General features: G+C 45.3%; 1 protein-coding gene across 1 annotated transcript in view; it reads left to right on the top strand.

The window, feature by feature from the left end:
* The window catches only part of CHCHD3 (coiled-coil-helix-coiled-coil-helix domain containing 3), a 258,007-nt gene that overhangs the window by 23,720 nt on the left and 210,999 nt on the right, over positions 1-23,288 (top strand). Inside the window, exon 2 of the mRNA XM_075345348.1 lies at positions 11,276-11,387. Within this exon, the coding sequence (XP_075201463.1) occupies positions 11,276-11,387 (112 nt within the window). The remainder of the gene's footprint in view (positions 1-11,275; positions 11,388-23,288) is intronic.

The following is a 23,288-nucleotide window of genomic DNA, read 5'->3' as shown; positions in this document are numbered from 1 at the left end:
TCGGGCTGTGTGCGGGGCTGTCGGGCTGTGTGCGGGGCTGTCGGGCTGTGTGCGGGGCTGTCGGGCTGTGTGCGGGGCTGTCGGGCTGTGTGCGGGGACGTCGGGCTGTGTGCGGGGACGTCGGGCTGTGTGCGGGGACGTCGGGCTGTGTGCGGGGACGTCGGGCTGTGTGCGGGGACGTCGGGCTGTGTGCGGGGACGTCGGGATGTGTGCGGGGACGTCTCTCAGGTTACCTGCGGCCACAGGTCTCGGGTGGAGGACTCGAGATGGCCGCGGGTAACCTGAGTGACGGCACCAGTGATCGCTTGGCTTACTGCAGTCACTCAGATTTGCGGTCACGGTGAGTCCTTCACCTGTGACCGCAAATCAAGCCGCGGCACACGCACAGAGACGTGCGATCACAAAGAAGTCGGGTGAAGTTCACAAAGAAGTCTCCCGCAGCCAGCCATGTGCTCTTTTTGACATTCCGGTCCCAGTCGGCTCTGCTGCAAGTCTATGGGGATGCAGCAGAGCCGAGTGGGACCGCACTGTCAGTGCGCTCTGGATGCTTTTCCCATTGCAGAGAAAGCATCCAGAACGCATGAATTCTGCAGGAATGTGCGCACGTTGCGTTCTGCCGAATGCGTCTCAGAACGCAGCTCTTCGGCTGCGTTCTGAGACGCACACGCAGTGACAATTTACGCTGCGTAATAGAACGCAACGTGCGTGTATAGCCTTATGATGGGGCATATCCAGGGTGGGGTCTATAGTAAGGATGGATGGGGCACATCCAGGGTGGGGACTGTGGGGTCACATCTGGGATGGGGGCTATGGAAGTCCATGACTTGTCATAGTTCTCTTTCTCGAAGTCTGACCTTCGCTCACACTCTTAGAGCCTTGCTGAAACCTGTTTTGAGTGTCTTATTCTCTTATTTTCGAGTAAAAACATAACCATAAAAACAAAGAAAATTTCAGCTCACCAGACTAAGCGGCTTCTAGAAAGAGACCAAGGATGAGAAGGAATCCAGCAGCCGCAGGGATCTCAGTGTTTAACCCCTTAACGACCGCGGGCAGTAAAATTATGTCCTAGCGGTCATAACATTACTGCCGGCAGCAGCATGCCGCGATCGGCGCACATTTCAGCTGATTTTCACAGCTGAGATGTGTGCCTGCTAGGCACGAGCAGAATCATTATCTGCTCGTGCCGTTTAAACCCTGAAATGGCGCTGTCAATATGTGACAGCGCCATTATAAACGCGATCGCGGTAAAGCTTTACTTACCGCCCGATACCGGAAGTCACGTGACATGATCATGTGACTTCCGGTGGTTGCCATGGTAGCACAGGGTCATGTGATGACTCCTGTGCTAGACATGAACTACTTTCACTTTCGCTTTCTACGGAGGCCAGGGAAGCAGGAAGTGCACGTATCTGCTGTTTACAGCTGTGTAGCTGTGATCAGCAGATAGTCCAGAGCGATCGGATTGCTGATCGCTATAGCCCCCTAGAGGGACTAGTAAAATAAAAAAAAGTAAAAAAAAAAAGTTTTAAAAAATTAAAAAAAAAACAAAAAACCTAAGTTCAAATCACCCCCCTTTCGTCCCATTGAAAATTAAAGGGTTAAAAAAATAAAAAATATACACACATTTGGTATCACCGCGTTCAGAAACGCCCGATCTATCAAAATATAAAATCAATTAATCTGATCAGTAGACGGCGTAGCGGCAAAAAAATTCCAACCGCCAAAATGACGTTTTTTTTTGTCGCCACAACTTCTGTGCAAAATGCAATAACAGGCGATCAAAAGCATCTGCACAAAAATGGTACCGTTAAAAACGTCAGCTCGAGACGCAAAAAACAAGCCGTCACTGAGCCATAGATCCCGAAAAATGAGAACGCTACGTGTCACGGAATATGGCGTAAAACGTGCGCCACTTTTTTCAGACCAACTTCCGAATTTTTTTAACCCCTTATATAAAAGTAAACCTATACATGTTTCGTGTCTACGAACTCGCACTGACCTGAGACATCACAACACATCAGTTTTACCATATAGTGAACATAGTGAATAAAATATATCAAAAACAATAGTGCTATCACACTTTTTTTGCAATTTTTCTGCATTTGGAATTTTTTTACCGTTTTCCAGTACACTATATGGTAAAACCTATGGTTTTATTTAAAAGTACAGCTCGTTCCGCAAAAAATGAGCCCTCACATGACCATATTGACTGAAAAATTAAAAAGTTACGTCTCTCAGAGAAAGAATGGCGAAAAAAAAAATCAAAAGCGAAAAATCGGCCAGTCGTGAAGGATTTAAACTCCATCTTTATTAATGGTCCAACATTAAAAAAGGTATAAAAATGTAAAAGCCATAGTGAAAAAAAGTAGACATGGTCTACGCATTTCAGACACAAAAAAATACCCTCAATCATGTCATGATTAAGGGAATTTTTTTGTCCGAAACAAATAGGCCTTGTCTACCGTTTTTCACTATGGCTTTTACATTTTTGTACCTTTTTTTTTTTTTTTTATTTTTTTTTTTTTAATGTTGGACCAGATCCCTGCGGCTGCTGGATTCCTTCTCATCCTTGGTCTCTGTCTCCAGAGTGTTGGTGTCATATGATTGATTGACCTCCTACAAGGAGAAGTACATGCCCCTATTGAAATCTATCTGATAATACATACAGTACAGACCAAAAGTTTGGACACACCTCCTCATTCAAAGAGTTTTCTTTATTTTCATGACTCTAAAAATTGTAGATTCACATTGAAGGCATCAAAACTATGAATTAAAACATGTGGAATGAAATACTTAAATTGTGAAGCAACTGAAAATATGCCTTATATTCTAGGTTCTTTAAAGTAGCCACCTTTTGCTTTCGTTACGACTTTGCACACTCTTGGCATTTTCTTAATGAGCTTCAAGAGGTAGTCACCGGAAATGGTTTTCCTACAGTCTTAAAGGAGTTCACAAAGATGCTTAGCACTTGTTGGCCCTTTTGCCTTCACTCTGCAGTCCAGCTCACCCCAAACCATCTCGATCGGGTTCAGGTCTGGTGACTGTGGAGACCAGGTCATCTGGCGTAGCACCCCATCACTCTCCTTCTTAGTCAAATAGCCCTTAGGCTACTTTCACACTTGCGTTGGATGGGATCCGTTGCTATCCGCAGCCTTGAGGAATTACGGTAACCGTTACAGGAAACCGTTATATTCCTCATAGACTTCTATTAGCTACGGATAGCAACGGATGGTCTTTCATTGCATCCGCCACGCAGCGCATCAGTTGTTTTGACGCTGACCGTCAGTGAGCGTCGGGCGGATGGAACGCTGCATGTAACGTTTTTTGAGCAGCGGAAACCTTTATTTTTCACTGCACATGCTCTTCTTTTTTTTTTTTTTTTTTTAGCACAAACTTAATTTTATTCCTCGGTGGCCGAACGTTCAGCTGAGCGCTCGGCTGCCAGCATGTCAGGGCACCCAGCTGAGCGCTCGGCCGCCGGCATGTCTGTGCGCCCAGCTGAGCGCTCGGCCGCCGGCATGTCTGTGCGCCCAGCTGAGCGCTCGGCCGCCGGCATGTCTGTGCGCCCAGCTGAGCGCTCGGCCGCCGGCATGTCTGTGCGCCCAGCTGAGCGCTCGGCCGCCGGCATGTCTGTGCGCCCAGCTGAGCGCTCGGCCGCCGGCATGTCTGTGCGCCCAGCTGAGCGCTCGGCCGCCGGCATGTCTGTGCGCCCAGCTGAGCGCTCGGCCGCCGGCATGTCTGTGCGCCCAGCTGAGCGCTCGGCCGCCGGCATGTCTGTGCGCCCAGCTGAGCGCTCGGCCGCCGGCATGTCTGTGCGCCCAGCTGAGCGCTCGGCCGCCGGCATGTCTGTGCGCCCAGCTGAGCGCTCGGCCGCCGGCATGTCTGTGCGCCCAGCTGAGCGCTCGGCCGCCGGCATGTCTGTGCGCCCAGCTGAGCGCTCGGCCGCCGGCATGTCTGTGCGCCCAGCTGAGCGCTCGGCCGCCGGCATGTCTGTGCGCCCAGCTGAGCGCTCGGCCGCCGGCATGTCTGTGCGCCCAGCTGAGCGCTCGGCCGCCGGCATGTCTGTGCGCCCAGCTGAGCGCTCGGCCGCCGGCATGTCTGTGCGCCCAGCTGAGCGCTCGGCCGCCGGCATGTCTGTGCGGTCAGCTGAGCGATCGGCCGCCGGCATGTCTGGGCGGTCAGCTGAGCGATCGGCCGCCGGCATGTCTGGGCGGTCAGCTGAGCGATCGGCCGCCGGCATGTCAGGGCGGTCAGCTGAGCGATCGGCCGCCGGCATGTCAGGGCGCTCGGCTTAGCGATCGGCCGCCGGCATGTCAGGGCGCTCGGCTTAGCGATCGGCCGCCGGCATGTCAGGGCGCTCTGCCGCCGGCATGTGAGAGCGCTCGGCCGCCGGCATGTGAGAGCGCTCGGCCGACGGCTATTAAGAGCGATCAGCTGATCGTTCACAATAGTCGGCTGCCGGTAAACTGTAAGAAGAAGAAAAGAAAAAAAAAAAGCTTTTCGTTATTTTGTACGATTTGTAGCATTGCGTTGTGCTACTATATGCAACGCATCAGTTGCATCCGTCACACAACGCAATGCTACGGAAGCCGTCCAACGCAAGTGTGAAAGTAGCCTTACACAGCCTGGAGGTGTGTTTGGGGTCATTGTCCTGTTGAAAAATAAATGATGGTCCAACTAAACGCAAACCGGATGGAATAGCACGCCGCTGCAAGATGCTGTGGTAGTCATGCTGGTTCTGTATGCCTTCAATTTTGAATAAATCCCCAACAGTGTCACCAGCAAAGCACCCCCACACCATCACACCTCCTCCTCCATGCTTCACGGTGGGAATCAGGCTTGTAGAGTCCATCCATTCACCTTTTCTACAAAGACACGGTGGTTGGAGCCAAAGATCTCAAATTTGGACTCATCAGACCAAAGCACAGATTTCCACTGGTCTAATGTCCATTCCTTGTGTCCTTTAGCCCAAACAAGTCTCTTCTGCTTGTTGCCTGTCCTTAGCAGTGGTTTCCTAGCAGCTATTTTACCATGAAGGCTGCTGCACAAAGTCTCCTCCTAACAGTTGTTCTAGAAATGAGAAGGTGTGTCCAAACGTTTGGTCTGTACTGTACTTTAACATAAGTTAACTCATTAAGTGCCAAATACTTTGATAACATCTCTCAACTGAGAGGTGGTGGGGGGGGGGAAATCAGCTCTGCAGTCCTAATATTATATCATGTGTCCAGTTCAGGAAGAATAATTTGGGGACCGGTCCTCTTTAAAAATGTATTGTGACCTTTGCCCCGTCTACTATTTTGAAGGGACTTCTGTAGCGTAAAGTGGCTCCCCCTCCCCTCTGTCATATTCAATTTGGCCTTGTATTATGTTTTTCCCATAGTGATATTACTGGGGGAATATGAGCCTGATCACTGGGGCGTTTTCTTCTTTATTTTAGAAAGTTTTCCTTTAGAATAAAATTGTACACATTATTTGACTTCTGTTGTTCTCTATACAGGCAGCACAGTTATAAATGACCTTGTAATATTTCCGACGGGGATGTTTTTTCTTTCATCCCACAAGGAGCTACTGAAATCACAACCGTAACTTTTCTATGATTTGTGTGCTACTTAATTTTGCCACAGAGCTCTAAACAAAAATACACAAGTATAACATCTGCCATAATATTCACTTCAATACCACCTCTGGTATTAAAAAGGATTAGGCTGTTGCCAATTTAGAATAATGCTTTCCAACCATTACTTTAATCTCTTAAGGGAATCTGTCACCAGATGTTGCCACCTAATCTGAGAGCATAATCTAGGGGCAGAGATCCTGATTCCAGCGATGTGTCACTTTCTAGGCTGCTTAGTGTAGTTTTGATAATCTACTGATAAAATCGCTTATTAATCATTAGAGGACTACTTGGCGTGCTGCAGGTAGTCCAGCATATTCATGAGCTCTGTATAACTGCGAGATCTGCAGCAGAGAAAACATTGATTTTATAAAAATGACTCCAAACAGCTCAGTAAGTGACACATTTCTGGAATCAGGGTCTCAACATTATGCTGCTATCAGATGGGGAGCAAAAACCTGGTGACAGATTCCCTTTAATGGCATAATTATGCACATATCGTGACCGTATGTGAAGGGGCTCAGGAGGGGAGCTTTCTCCACACACGGCTAATGCCGGCTATATTAAATACCTGCCATCTGTGTACAGCATCGACCAATGTTGAGCTCTGATCCTTGCTGTTAACCCATATTTATTTTTACACACCTTGGGATCACTGATTTTGAACATTTTCCCTTGTTCATTATAGCAAACGTGCACATTCTTTGTTTAAATATAAACCTTTTTTTTTTTTTTTTACATTTTATTCCTTTCTTGTAACTCTTACAATTAGCACTATATAGAAATTTTGACCAACATCTTTTAGTAATGTTCCCGATATTGTTGTAACGTGCTCATCCTTGTCCCCTTGTAATATTGTGCCCCATCCCACAGTAATGTGCTCACCCTTGTCCCCTTGTAGTATTGTACCCCATCCTAGTCCCCATCCCACAGTAATGTGCTCATCCTTGTCCCCATCCTAAAGTAATGTTCCCCATCCTTGTCCCCATTTTGTAGTAATGTGTTCATCCTTGTCCCCATGTTATAGTAATATGTTCATTCTTGTCCCCATCCTATAGTAATGTCCCCAATCTATAGTAATGTGTCCATCCTTGTCCCCATGTTATAGTAATGTTCCCCATCCTTGTCCCCTTGTCGAAATGTCCCCATCCTATAGTACTGTCCCCATTCTATAGAAATGTGCCCATCTTTTAGTAATGTGCCAACCTTGTCCCCACCCTATAGTAATGTCCCCAGCATTATCCCTATTCTATAGTAATGTTTCCCATCCTTGTCCCCTTGTAGTAATGTCCCCATCCTATAGTACTGTGCCCATCCTATAGTACTGTGCCCACCTTGTCCCCATCCTTGTAATGTCCCCATCCTATAGTAATGTCCCCAGCCTTATCCCCATCTCATAGTAATGTGCGCACTTTGTCCCCATCCTGTAGTAATGGGTCAGCAGCTCCCCTCACCTTCCACAGGCGCCAGAGTGAAGCTGAGGGGGAGTGGTCTCCTGCCTCAGATCCACAGTGATTGGAGAGATTGGTCACAAGGCCGGTCTCTCCAATCAGAGCTGGGGGCGGGTGAAACACAGGTCACCCAGCTCCAGCCAATGATCAGGGCTACAGCTGCACTAATCTTGGCTGGATTTAAATGTTTCAACGATTTTCAATGGCTGAAACATTAGTGGCTGTGATTGGCTGAGCGGCGTTCGTCAGCCAATCACAGCCTCCGTAGGTCCGGGGAGGAGACACCACCCCTCCTGAGGTCCCCTCCTCCCCGAATCTAAGGTTTTTGCAGCGATCGCAGCCACCGGGGCCGCGATTTCACCATGACGTACTGGGTATGTCATGGGTCCTTAAGTAACAGGGAGCCATAACGTACCCAGTACATCATAGGTCGCCAAGGGGTTAACGTCCAACACACACACACATATACACACACACACACATACACATATATACACACACATACACACATATATATATACACATATATATACACACACACACACACCATTCTTCTCACCTGTCCCGCGCTGCCTCCGCTGCCTCACCTCTGCTTTGTGCGGCCCCCAGGCCCGTGCCCCTGGTCACTATCGTGGCAGCTGCAGTGTCACTGTCAGTGATTTATGTCAGATGATTGTATTGCCGGCGCGAGAGCGCAGCGCCAGCAACACATTCATCTGACATAAAGTGCAGACTGGCTGCGGCCCCTGCACCTGCCGCCATAGTGACCAGGGGCACGGGCCTGGGGGTCGCACAAACTAGCCTGAGGGGCCGCATGCGGCCCGCGGGCCGCGTGTTTGAGACCACTGACTTACATATTCCAACTCCCACTGGCTTCCTGCAAAGCGATCTGCTGAGGGCAGATCAAAGTACTGTAATGCCAGGCGCAGAGAAAGGTTAAAGGGAACCTGTCACCAGATTTGATGACTATAACCTGCGGCTACCACCAGTGGTCTCTTTTATATACAGCATTCTAACATGCTGTATATAAGAGCCCAGGCCGCTGTGTAGTAAGTAAAAATCACTTTATAATACTCACCTGCGGTGCAGACTGGTCGGATGGGTGTCTCCGTTCTCCGGTATCGGCGCCTTCTCTTTTGGCCATCTTTGTCCTCCTTCTTCTGAAGCCTGGGTGCATGACGCGTCCTATGTCATCCACACTCGCCGGTATTGAGGTCCTGCGCAGGCGCACTACAATACTTTGATCTATCCAGCTCAGGGCAGATCAAAGTGCGCCTGTGCAGGACCTCAACACCGGCTAGTGTGGATGACGTAGGACGCGTCATGCACCCAAGCTTTTATTTTTAAAAGTAAACTATAAAAATTAATTAGCCGTATGGGAATACTCGTATGGAAAAAAAAACTAAAACAAAATTCCAGAATAGTGTAATAAACAATGATCAAAACATTGTATGTACCACAAGTTAGAATGAACAAATTCATTATCTCCGAATGTAAAATTACAAAACCTAGGTCCTCTTGATTAACAGAAAAATAAATACGGTATGGGTCTCGAAAAAAGGCTGCACAAACCAAAAGTATATATTTTTTTTTTTTCACAAACTTCTGAATTAATTTGGATCACTTCACTTTAGTGGACAGTGTCAGGCAGCTGCTGCCAGGGCTAATAAAATAATGGGATGTATTAAAAGAGGTATAAGTGTTTATGAAAAAAATATAGTTCTATCTCTGTACAAGTCACTAGTGCGACCGCACTTAGAATACTGTGTACAATTCTGGTCACCGATATATAAGAAGGACATAGCTGAACTGGAGAGGGTGCAGAGAAGAGCCACCAAGATTATTAGAGGAATGGGTGGGCTGCAATACCAAGACAGGTTATTAAACTTGGGGTTATTTAGTTTGGAAAAACGAAGGCTTAGGGGGGGATCTAATCACAATGTATAAATATATGAGGGGACAGTACAGAGACCTTTCCAAAGATCTTTTTACACCTAGGCCTGCGACTGGAACACGGGGGCATCCGCTACGTCTTGAGGAAAGAAGGTTTAATCATAATCACAGACGAGGATTCTTTACTGTACGAGCAGTGAGACTATGGACCTCTCTGCCGCATGATGTTGTAATGAGTGATTCACTACTAACATTTAAGCAGAGCCTGGATGCCTTTCTTGAAAAATGTAATATTACCAGTTATGTATATTAGATTTTATGACAGGGTGTTGATCCAGGGAACTAGTCTGATTGCCGTATGTGGAGTCAGGAAGGAATTTTTTTCCCTATTGGAGCTTGTTTGCCACATTGGTTTGTTTTTTGCCTTCCTCTGGATCAACATGTTAGGCTACGAGTTGAACTAGATGGACTTAGGGCGGCTTTGCACACTACGACATCGCAGGTGCAACGTCGGTGGTGTCAAATCGAAAGTGACGCACATCCGGCGTCACTTGCGATGTCGTAGTGTGTAAATCCTAGATAATACGATGAACGAGCGCAAAAGCGTCGTTATCGTATCATCGGTGCAGGCTCCGACATTTCCATAATGCCGGTGCCGCGACGGGTACGATGTAGTTCCTCATTCCTGCGGCAGCACACATCGCTGTGTGTGAAGCCACAGGAACATCACCTTACCTGCCGCCAGCGGCTTTACGGAAGGAAGAAGGTGGGCGGGATGTTAACATCCTGCTCATCTCCGCCCCTCCGCCGCCATTGGCCGCCTGCCGTGTGACGTCGCTGTGACGCCGCACAACCCGCCCCCTTAGGAAGGAGGCGGGTCGCCGGCCAGAGCGACGGTCGCAGGGCAGGTGAGTACATGTGAAGCTGGCGTAGCGATAATTATTGCTACGCCAGCTATCACAAGATATCGTACCTGCGACATGGGCGGGGACTATCGCGTGCGACATCGCAGCATCGGCTTGCGATGTCGCAACGTGCAAAGTCTGCCTTAGAGTCTCCCTTCAACCTTAAAAACTATGATACTTAAATAATAAAAAAAAATGCAACAAAATGGAGGGCATTTTTGCTGCGCTATCACACTAAAACAGAAATAATTAACTACATGACACCATTTAGATCAACGACATGGTATTTACTGGAGGACATAAATGGCTCGTTGGGAAAGTTGAAAGTACCCATAGATAATTAGAAGGAAGAAGAACCTATGCTGTTAGACATGAAGAATGGGAGTTGGTATTTCCGGAGTGGAGTGGACCACCTCTATAAAGTCAAAAGAAGCTAGCTGCGTGGGTTGGGGGGAGGGCTAGGGAAGTTCAAGGTTCTTGATTTATGGTTTAAAGAGAGATAACACAAAAGAACACAATGTTATTATGACCCAATTGTGATTAATGTCTATCTCATGCTTATGTCATATGTAAAAAAACAAAATAAAAATTATTGGTTAAAAAAAAAAAATATGCAAGTTTGGTTTACCATATTCGTAATGACCTAAAAAAATCATATTTCTGGTTCATTCTTACCTGACAATGAATATCTTAAAAACAATGGTGGGATTGCAATATTTGTTTCACCATTTCACCCTACTTGGATTTGTTACCTGTTTTTTTTAGTACATTGTATAATGTCATTCAAAAGTACAAGTTTTCCCACGAAAAACAAGACTTTGTACGGTACGGTAATGTCGACCAAAAAAGAGGATAGCTATGGCTCTTGGAAGAGAGCGAGGAAAATAATTAAAGCGCATAAATGAAAAAAATGCCCACTTTTATTGGGTCAAAGAGGTGTCCTATCTTCTTTTATGGTAGACAAACCATAATGATTATATCTATGTAGGTCTGACTCCTTAGATCCCAAACAATTACAGCTACGGTAAGTGAGTCAACATGGCTTTAAAAAAAAGGTCTATGAATTCTGATAAGTATTTGTGTTTTCCTATCCAGTTTACTCTATCTTGTTATTGTCATGTTTTATTTGTGTAAGGCTTGGATCTCACCAGCGACCTCCTAGCGACTTACCTGCGATCCCTATCATGTCGCATAGTTTTCGGGGTCGCTGGTAAGTCGTTGTGTGTGACTGGGCCTTAAGTTTTTCTGTTCAGGTATGGGAACAGAACTCTTGCAAAAATTAATCTGTCCTACTACGGACTCAAATAGCCGCAGGCGACCCCATTGACTATAATAGGGTCAATTTGTTTAATATTTGGTAGCTATCATTAATTTTTACTTACGTTTTTTGCTTTTTCTTTATTTGTTAATAGCTGTCTGAAAATGTTATCAACCGTATGAGAGAATCTTCTCCTCCCAGACCACCACTGCAAGCTTCACAGCCAAAGCTTCCAGCTGAACAGCCCGTCTCCACTAGTTATGCAGGTATGTATGTAGTTAGTGTTTCCATTATGTTCATTGTAAGAAGTACCGTATTTTTCATTTTATAAGACGCACCGGATTATAAGACTCACCCTAAATTTAGAGAAGAAAGGTTAAAAAAAATAAATAAACAAATATGGGGTCCATTTTATAATCCGGTGGTTTCTTACCAGAGAGTGGGGGGAGTCGGCAGCGGAGTGGGGATCACAGAAGGCAGCAGTGGTACTGGAATACAGCGATGCTGCGAGTGGTACAGAGGGGGCCTAGATACTCACTGTGGGTGCTGCTCTGTGCCTGGGCTGTGGATGCGGCTCTGCTCTGTGCGGGGCTGTGGATGAGGCTCTGCTTTGTGAGGGGCTGCTCTGTGCAGTGCGGCACAGTGCGGGAGGTGGTGAGGCACCGGCCATTCTGAAGATGTCGGCGGGGAGACTTAAAATAATGGCGGCCGGAGTCGGCGCCTGCACAAATGAAAGCTTGAACTGAGAGCTCCATCTGCACACGTGCCGACTCCAGCCACCATTATTTGAAGCAAGCACCGCAGAATTCTTCTGAATGGTCAGTGCCTCACTGCCCACCACACAGAGCAGCCCTGCGCAGAGCAGAACCCCGCCGCACAGATCCCAGCTGCACAGAGCCCAGTCGCACCGCACTGAGCAGAGCCACGCCACACAGCCGCGCTGCCTGACGCACAGAGCCGTGCTGCACAGAGCAGCGCAGGTAGCACACCACATAGCATTGCCCCAGTCTCCTTTGACTCCTCTTCACCACCCCCCGGTAAGCTGCATTTGGTTTTTCAGATGCAAATTTTCGGGAGGAAAAATGCGTTTTAAATCCGAAAAATACGGTACTTGATTCTTCTGTCAGAGCTCATTAACTTAATCCATCTAATACTTTGGTTCACAATGATGTCATATAGGGACCTTCTCCAAATATTAACCCCTAAGGATATGTGCACACGATCCAGAGACACTGTGTTCTAGATGCGGGGTCACTCCTCATGCGGAGACGCTAGTGTTGTCCACAGCAGAACGCAGTGGTCCATGCCCATGATCAGGGTTCGGGGCACGCAGGACTTTTTGCTGTGTTCTCCCGCTCACAACACTTGCATCTCTGCAAGCATGAGTTGACATGCTGTGGCTCAGAAAGCCGCGCTGTCTGTCGGTTTATTCTGTGAAGGAAAAAAAGCATGGTGGGCAGGAGATATCTATAAATCCCATCCACTGTACAACGTAACTTTTTGAATGCAGTGAGAACACGATGCATCCAAAACGCTGCCAACCGCAATGATTGTGGGTACAGGCTCTTAGGGTACAGTTACATATTCATGTGAAATGTATATGTCAGAGTGCTGGCTGACTTATTATTTTTATTTGTTTTTTAAATGTATTAATTTATTTTTTATTGGATTGCATACAGAACCACTGAGTATATTTTATTCTATTCCTCAATGTCAGATTAGAATAGGACAGGCCATGAGAAGCACAGATCTGGTTTTTGGATTCATCATTTTCACAGATGGGTGAATATATCTTTGACTGCCCAACAAAGCAATGGAGAGGGCCTGGATATTTCACGTGGGCATATGAATGCACCCTGAGTCCAGTGGTTTAGAAGTCTCGTGGCTTGCGACTCTTGCTGGGTGGCTTGTTATGGGAGCTCTGAGTTATGACTACATTCACTTGCTATTGTAATCATCCATATTACAGACCTGCTACCCCTGCCAAAGACCATGCTGAGGGACATAACACCAGTGTGAACATTGTCATATTGAATGTTGGGGGTGAGAGTTGTAATATCTCAGTTTTGTGACTCCACATCAGTATGATATATACATATATGTATGTATATGTATGTGTATATATATATATATATATGTATGTATGTATGTATGTATGTATGTATGTATGTATATATATACAGTGCCTACAAGTAGTATTCAACCCCCTGCAGATTTAGCAGGTTTGATAAGATGCAAATAAGTTAGAGCCTGCAAACTTCAAACAAGAGCAGGATTTATTAACAGATGCATAAATCTTACAAACAAGTTATGTTGCTCAGTTAAATTTTAATACATTTTCAACATAAAAGTGTGGGTCAATTATTATTCAACCCCTAGGTTTAATATTTTGTGGAATAACCCTTGTTTGCAATTACAGCTAATAATCGTCCTTTGTAAGACCTGATCAGGCCGGCACAGGTCTCTGGAGTTATCTTGGCCCACTCCTCCATGCAGATCTTCTCCAAGTTATCTAGGTTCTTTGGGTGTCTCATGTGGACTTTAATCTTGAGCTCCTTCCACAAGTTTTCAATTGGGTTAAGGTCAGGAGACTGACTAGGCCACTGCAACACCTTGATTTTTTTCCCCTCTTGAACCAGGCCTTGGTTTTCTTGGCTGTGTGCTTTGGGTCGTTGTCTTGTTGGAAGATGAAATGACGACCCATCTTAAGATCCTTGATGGAGGAGAGGAGGTTCTTGGCCAATATCTCCAGGTAGGCCGTGCTATCCATCTTCCCATGGATGCGGACCAGATGGCCAGGCCCCTTGGCTGAGAAACAGCCCCACAGCATGATGCTGCCACCACCATGCTTAACTGTAGGGATGGTATTCTTGGGGTCGTATGCAGTGTCATCCAGTCTCCAAATGTCACGTGTGTGGTTGGCACCAAAGATCTCGATCTTGGTCTCATCAGACCAGAGAACCTTGAACCAGTCTGTCTCAGAGTCCTCCAAGTGATCATGAGCAAACTGTAGACGAGCCTTGACATGAGGCTTTGAAAGTAAAGGTACCTTACGGGCTCGTCTGGAACGGAGACCATTGCGGTGGAGTACGTTACTTATGGTATTGACTGCAACCAATGTCCCCACTGCCATGAGATCTTCCCGGAGCTCCTTCCTTGTTGTCTTTGGGTTAGCCTTGACTCTTCGGACAAGCCTGGCCTCGGCACGGGTGGAAACTTTCAAAGGCTGTCCAGGCCGTGGAAGGCTAACAGTAGTTCCATAAGCCTTCCACTTCCGGATGATGCTCCCAACAGTGGAGACAGGCCCAACTCCTTGGAAAGGGTTTTGTACCCCTTGCCAGCCTTGTGACCCTCCACGATCTTGTCTCTGATGGCCTTGGAATGATCCTTTGTCTTTCCCATGTTGACCAAGTATGAGTGCTGTTCACAAGTTTGGGGAGGGTCTTAATTAGTCAGAAAAGGCTGGAAAAAGAGATAATTAATCGAAACATGTGAAGCTCATTGTTCTTTGTGCCTGAAATAATTCTTAATACTTTAGGGGAACCAAACAGAATTCTTGTGATTTGAGGGGTTAAATAATAAATTACCCTCTGAATAAACTTTTCACAATTTTAAAAAAAAATAAAAAAGAAATAACATTCTTTTTTGCTGCAGTGCATTTCACACTTCCAGGCTGATCTACAGTCCAAATGTCACAATGCCAAGTTAATTCCGAATGTGTAAACCTGCTAAATCTGCAGGGGGTTGAATACTACCTGTAGGCACTGTATATGTATGTATGTATATATGTGTGTGTGTATAGATAGATATAGATATAGATATACCGGTAGATATATATATATATATATATATATATATATATATATATATATATATATATATATATATATATATATATATATATATATATAATATATATATATATACCGTATATATATATATATAATTTTATATATATCTAGATATAGATATAGATATATATATCTAGATATAGATATAGATATATATATCTAGATATAGATATAGATATATATATCTAGATATAGATGTGTATATATGTATGTATGTATGTATGTATATGTAATCTATAAAGATAGTAAAACGGCGCACCGAGTCATCTGGATGGTGCTCTGTCCTGGCGGTTCCTATGCTCATTCTGCCTTGGATGATTGCACGTAGCAGACTGTTTTATGGTTTCTGGATACTATACCTGCTGTGTTTCAGTCCTGCAGGAGCTCCTGTATTTTTCTACAATGCTGTTTGAGCAACGATGATATAGGGAAGCCGCATATGGTGTACGGGTAGGAAATGAAAGAGGGACATGGTTTGTTTTTATGGACCAATGCTCCAGGCTTCCTTAGAACTATAAAACAGCCAGTTAACATCTAATGTAGTCAGTTTTTCTAGGTTTGTTCAGCACATGTTCTGCAAAGTGTCTGAATGGTAATGACATGCATGGATGTCAGTAGTGAGCCCAAGAAACACTGTTTGATTTGAGAGGCTGCTGAAGAGCTGACTTCTTCTAGTGAATGCCATAGACGAGCAATACAGAAGCCTCTCACTTTCCACAAATGAGAAGAGTCTCGGGATTTGGAGGACCTGCGAGCTCTTCTAAAGAACGGTTTGCCAAACTACTCATTGTTATAGAGAAGTGTTTCCTTAATATTTGGTATGTGCAGCTGTCTCATTCTTTACAGACTCACATCAGGCACACATTGTAACGCTTCCCAGTGCTTTTTATTCCCCATATGTTCCTCTGTGTAACCACACAGACGGCAGCCACTCAGAATATCCGAGAGGCATCTGTACTTTCCATGCTGAATGTGGAATTAGTTTGATCTCCTTCTGTAAAGCTTTATTTACGGCATTTATGAAAATGTGACCTTTTGAGTTTGGCTAAGTTTGTGGTTTTTTGACATGCTGTCTCCCTGTTTCTTCATAACATATTAGAAATGTCTTTTTTCTTGTTTTTCTCAGTGTGGGAAAGTGTGTGTGTGTGTGTGTGTGTGTGTATGTGTATATATACTGCATACGTGCGTGTGTGTGTAATATAATAAATATAAATATATATGTGTGTGTGTGTGTGTGTGTGTGTGTGTGTGTGTGTGTGTGTGTGTCCGCTAAAGGAATCCGCACCGTCGCATGTACAATCACGAAATTTTGCACAGACGCCCCATGTGACTCGGGGAACGTCATAGACTAGGTTTAGGCTGGAAAATGTAACCCCGTGCTTTTCAGTTACTCTACAAAAATCCTGCAGCTATTAAACTGAATGGAGCTGGGAGCTGCAGGCTATAAATAGCAACTGTCAGTGGTTGCTATAGGAACAAAATAAACTGTTCGTATACGAAGCTTATGTGTGAGGTAAAAAGATGTCGGTGGTGAGACAGACGGGGAGAGAGAGATTGAGACAGACTGATGCAAATACAAACAGAGAGATAGAAACAGACAGACAAGGAAAGAAACAGACAGCAACACACAGAGACTGGGAGAGAGACAGACAGTTACTATTCCGGGCAACGCCCGGGTTCTACAGCTAGTGTGTGTGTGTGTGTGTGTGTGTGTGTGTGTATATATAATATATAGTATATTATATATTTAGCTATCAAGCCCCAAAAAGGAACCAGAAGATCTAAAATTGTGTCGCCGGATACTTACTGTTAAATATTCACAAGAGCTGTGTTCTTCACACACTCTGCTTTCTTCTCTCCATGTGACATGATGTATTTCTACATACTTGACCTATATCATTTCTATACATTGTCTTTTTGCAGCATTTCATTTCTTCCATGCTGCAGACACAGAGGAGCTGCTTCCCCATTACCAGCCATTGTTTATACCAACTTTCTAGCTTGCATTACCCTTTCACTTTTTTACATTCTGCCTCCCCTATTTACTCCAAAGCTGTAATCAGTGTAGAGGCTGCTGAAATCAGACACAAAAACTGTCAATTATTCAAGTTATTGTAGGTAGATAGGTCTGTGTATCAAATGCTCTCCCCGGGTGACATCAGCAGGGAAGAAATAAAAGGACTTCAGTAATTGAAGTCTCCTATTCTACCACATTTTGAAATGAATTGAGTGAACAACCTTCAAGACTGCAGAAAAAATACTATATAGATTTATTTTAATTCTTGATCACAAACTTAGAGAATTCGATTCCTAGAGGTATATTTCATGGAAGACACCATGTTATTTAAATGTGTTAATGACTTTACCCTCAATAAGTATAATCTGAGAAGGCTGGAAATACCAATGGCATATTTGATCGCAAGTAATAATTAAATTCTCACCCGTGGGGTGCAAGGAAAACAAGAAGCCATGTGTGTAGTATATATAGGTAGGTGACATATTAACATAAAACAACTAATGTGGTAGAGGATTTAAAACATCTAGTGTGTGTGTGTGTGTGTGTGTGTGTGTGTGTGTGTGTGTGTGTGTGTGTGTGTGTATATATATATTATACCGCATTTTTCGCTTTATAAGACGCACTTTTGTTCCCACAAAGTTTGGGGGAAAGTAGAGGGTGCGTCTTATAAGCTGAATATACGGGGAGGAGGGGGTGTATTTATGTGTGTGTATGTATGTATGTATGCATGTATTTGTATGTATGTGTGTATGTGTATATATATAATATAAAAATATATATATAATTACATACATACACACATATATTACATATATATAATATATATGTGTATGTATGTGTGTGTGTATATATATATATATATTCACACTTACACTGCAGGCTCCGCTCTGGAGCGCTGCTGGGGACAGGTGAACGCTGCGGGCGGCAGCGTTAGATCTCCTGCTCCCGCTCATATAATATGCACAGCCGCTGTCCATCACCGTGGTGCTGAAGCTGCACCGTAGTGACGGGCTGGGGCAGCGGTGCATATTATATGAGCCTGCGTCCCACTGTGATGGCATATGCCCCCCCTGTGTTAGATATGGCCCCCATGCTGCTGCTCATCCTAAAATAAAAAAGCTTTAGATACCCACTCCAGGGTTTCTCCCCGGTGTCCCTGCTTCCACTGTGATCAGGCACGCAGAGATGAAGTCACTCTGCTGTGCCGATCACATGACCGGCACCAAGAACCAGGAAGTGGAGGAACAGAAGCATGGAGGGAGACAGGAGGGAGATCAGCGCTGGAGAAGGTAAGGAAAGAGTGTTTTATTTTACTATGGGCAGCAGCATGGGGGCGATATCTAACACAGGGGAATGTGTGCAATCCATAGGGGACCATAGGCAGCACAGGGGAACGTATGCAATCCATAGGGGGCCATAGGCAGCACAGGGGATTGTGTGCAATCCATAGGGGCCATAGGCAGCACAGGGGAACGTCTGCAATCCATAGGGGACCATAGGCAGCACAGGGGAATGTATGCAATCCATAGGGGGCCATAGGCAGCACAGGGGAGCGTATGCAATCCATAGGGGGCCATAGGCAGCACAGGGGATTGTGTGCAATCCATAGGGGGCCATAGGCAGCACAGGGGAACGTCTGCAATCCATAGGGGACCATAGGCAGCACAGGGGAATGTATGCAATCCATAGGGGGCCATAGGCAGCACAGGGGAACGTGTGCAATCCCTTTAGATTGCACAAGTCCCCCTGTGTTAGATAGCGCCCCCATAGTGCTGCCCATGGCCCCTATATAGATCGCACAAGTCCCCCTGTGTTACATATCGCCCCCAGGCTGCTGCCCATAGTAAAATAAAACACTCTTTCCTTACCTCCTGCAGCTCTGATCTCCCTCCTGTTACCCTCCATGCTTCTGTTCCTCCACTTCCTGGTTCTTGGTGCCGGTCATGTGATCGGCACAGCAGACTGAGATCTCTGCGTGCCTGATCACAGTGGAAGCAGGGACACCGGGGAGAAACGCTAGAGGGGGTAAGTAAAGCTTTTTTATTTTAGAATTAGCAGCAGCCTGGGGGCCAAATCTAACACAGGGGGGGCATGTGCCATCACAGGGGGGCGCAGAGAAATATAATATGCACCGCTGCCCCAGCCCCTCACTGCGGTACGATTTCAGCACCACCGGAGATGGACAGCGGCTGTGCATATTATATGAGCGGGAGCAGGAGATCAAACGCTGCCGCCGCAGCGTTCACCTGCCCCCAGCAGCGCCCCCACCTCCCCTGGACCTTGCAGTGTGTGTGTGTGTGTGTGTGTGTGTGTGTGTGTGTGTGTATATGTATGTATGTATATATATAAACCCCCCCCCCCCATATATTCGGCTTATAAGACGCACCCCCTACTTTCCCCCAAAATTTGGGGGAACAAAAGTGCGTCTTATAAAGCGAAAAATATGGTGTGTGTGTATATATATATAATATATATATATATATATATATATGTATATGTGTGTATATATATATATATATATATATAATGTGTATGTATGTATGTATGTATGTATGTATGTATGTATGTATGTATGTATGTGTAATATATATATATATATATATATATATATATATATATATATATATATTTTACACTGCGGTTTATTTTCAGGGATGTCTTATATTTTTCCCATTAACAACCATCCACATTTATTCTTGAAGAAAATAAGTTTATTTGCATGGAATCTTGTCATCACATTCTGGAACATGGACATTTTGTGTTAATCCTATTACAACCAGATGCATATTTTCTTATCTGATTTGCTATTCTCGTGGTCCTATAGTGGTGGGTGCATACCATATTTACAAAGCTTTAAGTTACCTGCTTAAATTGATTATTCTTTATGTACCGCTAAGTTTCCCCCCCAAGAAAGACAGACATCCCCTAAAATAATCGCACTTGCCAGACCCCAAACAATTAGAGTTGGCAAGTGAATGGACTCTCTCATACAAATCTGCGTCGCTATCTGGTCCCCCTGCGTTCTACAACTGATGGATCCCACTCGTGACTGGAAGCAGTATCTGTGACGTCTGTCCAGGACCACAGACAGACAAAGGGTGTCTATCACGGACAGACTAGAGGAAAGCTGCCCACTCAACAGGATCTCAAGAACCCTGAAACCCTTTAACCCTTGCATAGGGATCTGGAATTACAACAAGGTCCAAGAGATCACTGCCTATGAAAAGGCTGCAATCTAGAGGTTGCTTGGCATGGTCAAGACCAGGAGGTACAGAAGAGGCAAAAAACAGTAGGCAAAAGGGTGGTCAGTAAATCAGGCTAAGGTCAAACCGAAGATGGCAGCCAGGTACAAAAACGGCAGGCAGTAAAATGGTCAGAATTCAGAGGTCAAAACACAGGTAGCAAAAGTACAATGGCAAGGAACCAGAGTCGCTGCAGTGAATATACACAGACTATATCTAGCGGCGACCAGCAGACTGGAAGAGGAATAAGAAGGGTGTGGTGCCTTCCCCTTGGCCGTAGTTGAAAGGTGTGAACTTCAGGTACTGCAGGTCCTAGTGAAACCCAGCTTAGTGGATGGGCGGAGCCTGCACCCACCTGACCCATTGGTACTGATTCCTCCGCTGTCACCAGCACTGCCCATGGCGGGAATATGGCAGCGCCTGGTGACTGAGGCATAAGTTGCAGGAGTGGACTCTGGTGGAGAACTAACAGTATCACTCGCGCGTGATACTGCTACCTGATCTGTTTGTGAGATCTGGCATTGTTGAGGGACCTGACAGCGACACAAATCTCTGTGTAAGAGTCCATCCATCTTTGGCACTTGCTAACTGTAATTGTTTGGGGTCTGTTGAGGGCGTTTTCTTTTGGGGGGGAAGGGGAAAGGAGTGTCTGCTTTCTTTTGGGCATGTCTGCTTTCTTTGATGAAGTCCTGCTGTACTCTTTAACCTTTTTAGCCGCGTGGACACTTCCTTATGGAACTGCAGCTATGTCTTCTTTTTGGAGTATTGCTTATATTTTAAGCATACTCAAAAAGCTCCCCAAAAACTACCAGGGCTTATTTTCGGGGTAAGTCTTATTTTTGGGAAAACAGTGTGTATGTAAAATTATAATTTATCTGAGAGTAATTAATTAGAAAGTAACCGTCATTTTAATTTTTATTTCATAAATAAATGGTATGCATAATCTTATCACATAAATTTTACTTCTTTCTGCCATAATTGATCAGTCATTCAAAATTCTCAATTCTGAGGTAAAATCTATGGGGGCGGATTCCGCTGCAATGCATTAAGTGGCGGAATCCGCTGACGGATTCCATCACGTTCTACTGTGCATGCTCAGCATGTCCAGGAGAACGATCTAAATCATTTAAAATCACTCCTGGTCTCTCTTCCCCCTCTCAACCCCCCCTCTCTCATACTCACCGATCACCGGTGCGACACTGCACAGCGGTCACACTCCTCTGGCGGCTTCTCCTGCTTTTAAAAAGTCGTCCGCTCATTATTCCATCTCGTATTCACTGCTTTCCCCACCCACCGGCGCTTATGATTGGTTGCAGTGAGACACGCCCCCACGCTGAGTGACAGCTGTCTCACTGCAACCAATCACAGCCGCCGGTGGGCGGGTTTATATCGTGCAGTACAATAAATAAATAGATAATTAAAGAAAACGACATGCGGTCCCCCCCCAATTATGATGCCAGCCAAGGTAAAGCCACACGGCTGAAGGCTGGTATTCTCTGGATGGGGAGCCCCACGTTATGGGGAGCCCCCAGCCTAAAAATATCAGTCAGCAGCCGTCCGGAATTGCCGCATTCATTAGATGCGACAGTCCCGGGACTCTACCCGGCTCATCCCGAATTGCCCTGGTGCGGTGGTAATCGAGGTAATAAGGAGTTAATGGCAGCCCATAGCTGCCACTAAGTCCTAGGTTAATCATGGCAGGCGTCTATGAGACACATTCCATGATTAACCTGTAAGTGAAAGTAAAGAAACACATACACCCGAAAAAATACTTTATTTGGAATAAAAGACAAAAAACACCCTTTCACCACTTTATTAAAATCCCCAAATAACCCTCCAGGTCTGGTGTAATCCATACGAGGTCTCTCGACACTTTCAGCTCTGCTACATGAAGCTGACAGGAGCGGCAGTAGAACACCGCCACTCGTTGTGAGCTCCATGCGCAACTGAAGGGAGTCGCGCTGTCAGCGGGGACGTCACTGAGGTAATGCCTGTGTGTGTGATGATGATGAGTGCGGTAGTGCCTGAGTGTGCGGTGATGATGGGTGCAGTAGTGCCGGGATGTGTGTGATGATGATGATGAGTGCGGTAGTGCATGCGAGTGCGGGGATGATGGGTGTGGTAGTGCCTGTGTGTGTGCGGTGATTATGGGTGCGTTAGTGCCGGAATGTGTGTGATGATGATGGGTGCGGTAGTTCTGGGATGTGTGTGATGATGATGAGTGCGGTAGTGCCTGCGTGTGCGGTGATGATGGGCTCTCTCTCACGGCTACAAAAACTTAACGCAACGCGTTATTTCCAAGGAATCCATTGCCTTTATTATCACAATATTTGCATGGCATCCGTTACATGCGTCACACAACGCAATGCAACGGATGCTGTTCAACGTAAGTGTGAAAGTAGCCTAATGGGAAAGTCTGTCTTCAATATATATATATTGTCTCCATGGATAAATCAACGTGAATAGTATATTTGAATAAAATTGTAATGAGATAGTAGCAGTATACAGATAATAGTGGTTGTACCGTCTAAGGTTTGCAGAGTGTTGTGAATACTGCAATGGACAGCCAGAGGGAAGAGAAGAGGACGCACAAGAGATGTATTAACTTGTAGGACTGCAGAGACATGGAGCCTTCCTGTACAGAGAATGCTAAATGGAGCAAACTGTAGACAGTGACTGAAATGCTTAGTACCACTTGTTGTGTTTGGTTATTGGTAGGTGTTAAATCACTTTCTATTGGAGAACAGCTGTTGTGAGAGAAACCTTAGAATGAAATCTGTAACTAAAATCTATCCTCCTAAGCCAACTATATGGACATGAAGTTCGTAGAAAGTTACCTTGATATCTGGAATACAAGATCTTATTCTAGAGTAATTCACATTTTTCTTAATCTGTAAATTAGCTGTTAAGTTTTAAGACTAAGATCTCCCAGAAAATCTGCCTCCAGAGCTTTTTTATTTATTTTTAAATGGCATTACCATTGTGAGGCTTGTAGATGAGGAGAGCAGACTGTCAGTCATTATATGTCTTGTAATGGTAATGTGGTAATACCCCCCT

Source organism: Anomaloglossus baeobatrachus, chromosome 4 (assembly GCF_048569485.1).
Source record: "Anomaloglossus baeobatrachus isolate aAnoBae1 chromosome 4, aAnoBae1.hap1, whole genome shotgun sequence".
NCBI classification, from domain to species: Eukaryota; Metazoa; Chordata; class Amphibia; order Anura; family Aromobatidae; genus Anomaloglossus; species Anomaloglossus baeobatrachus.
The sequence above is the reverse complement of the archived record's forward strand: the minus strand, read 5'-3'. Positions and strand labels throughout refer to the sequence as shown.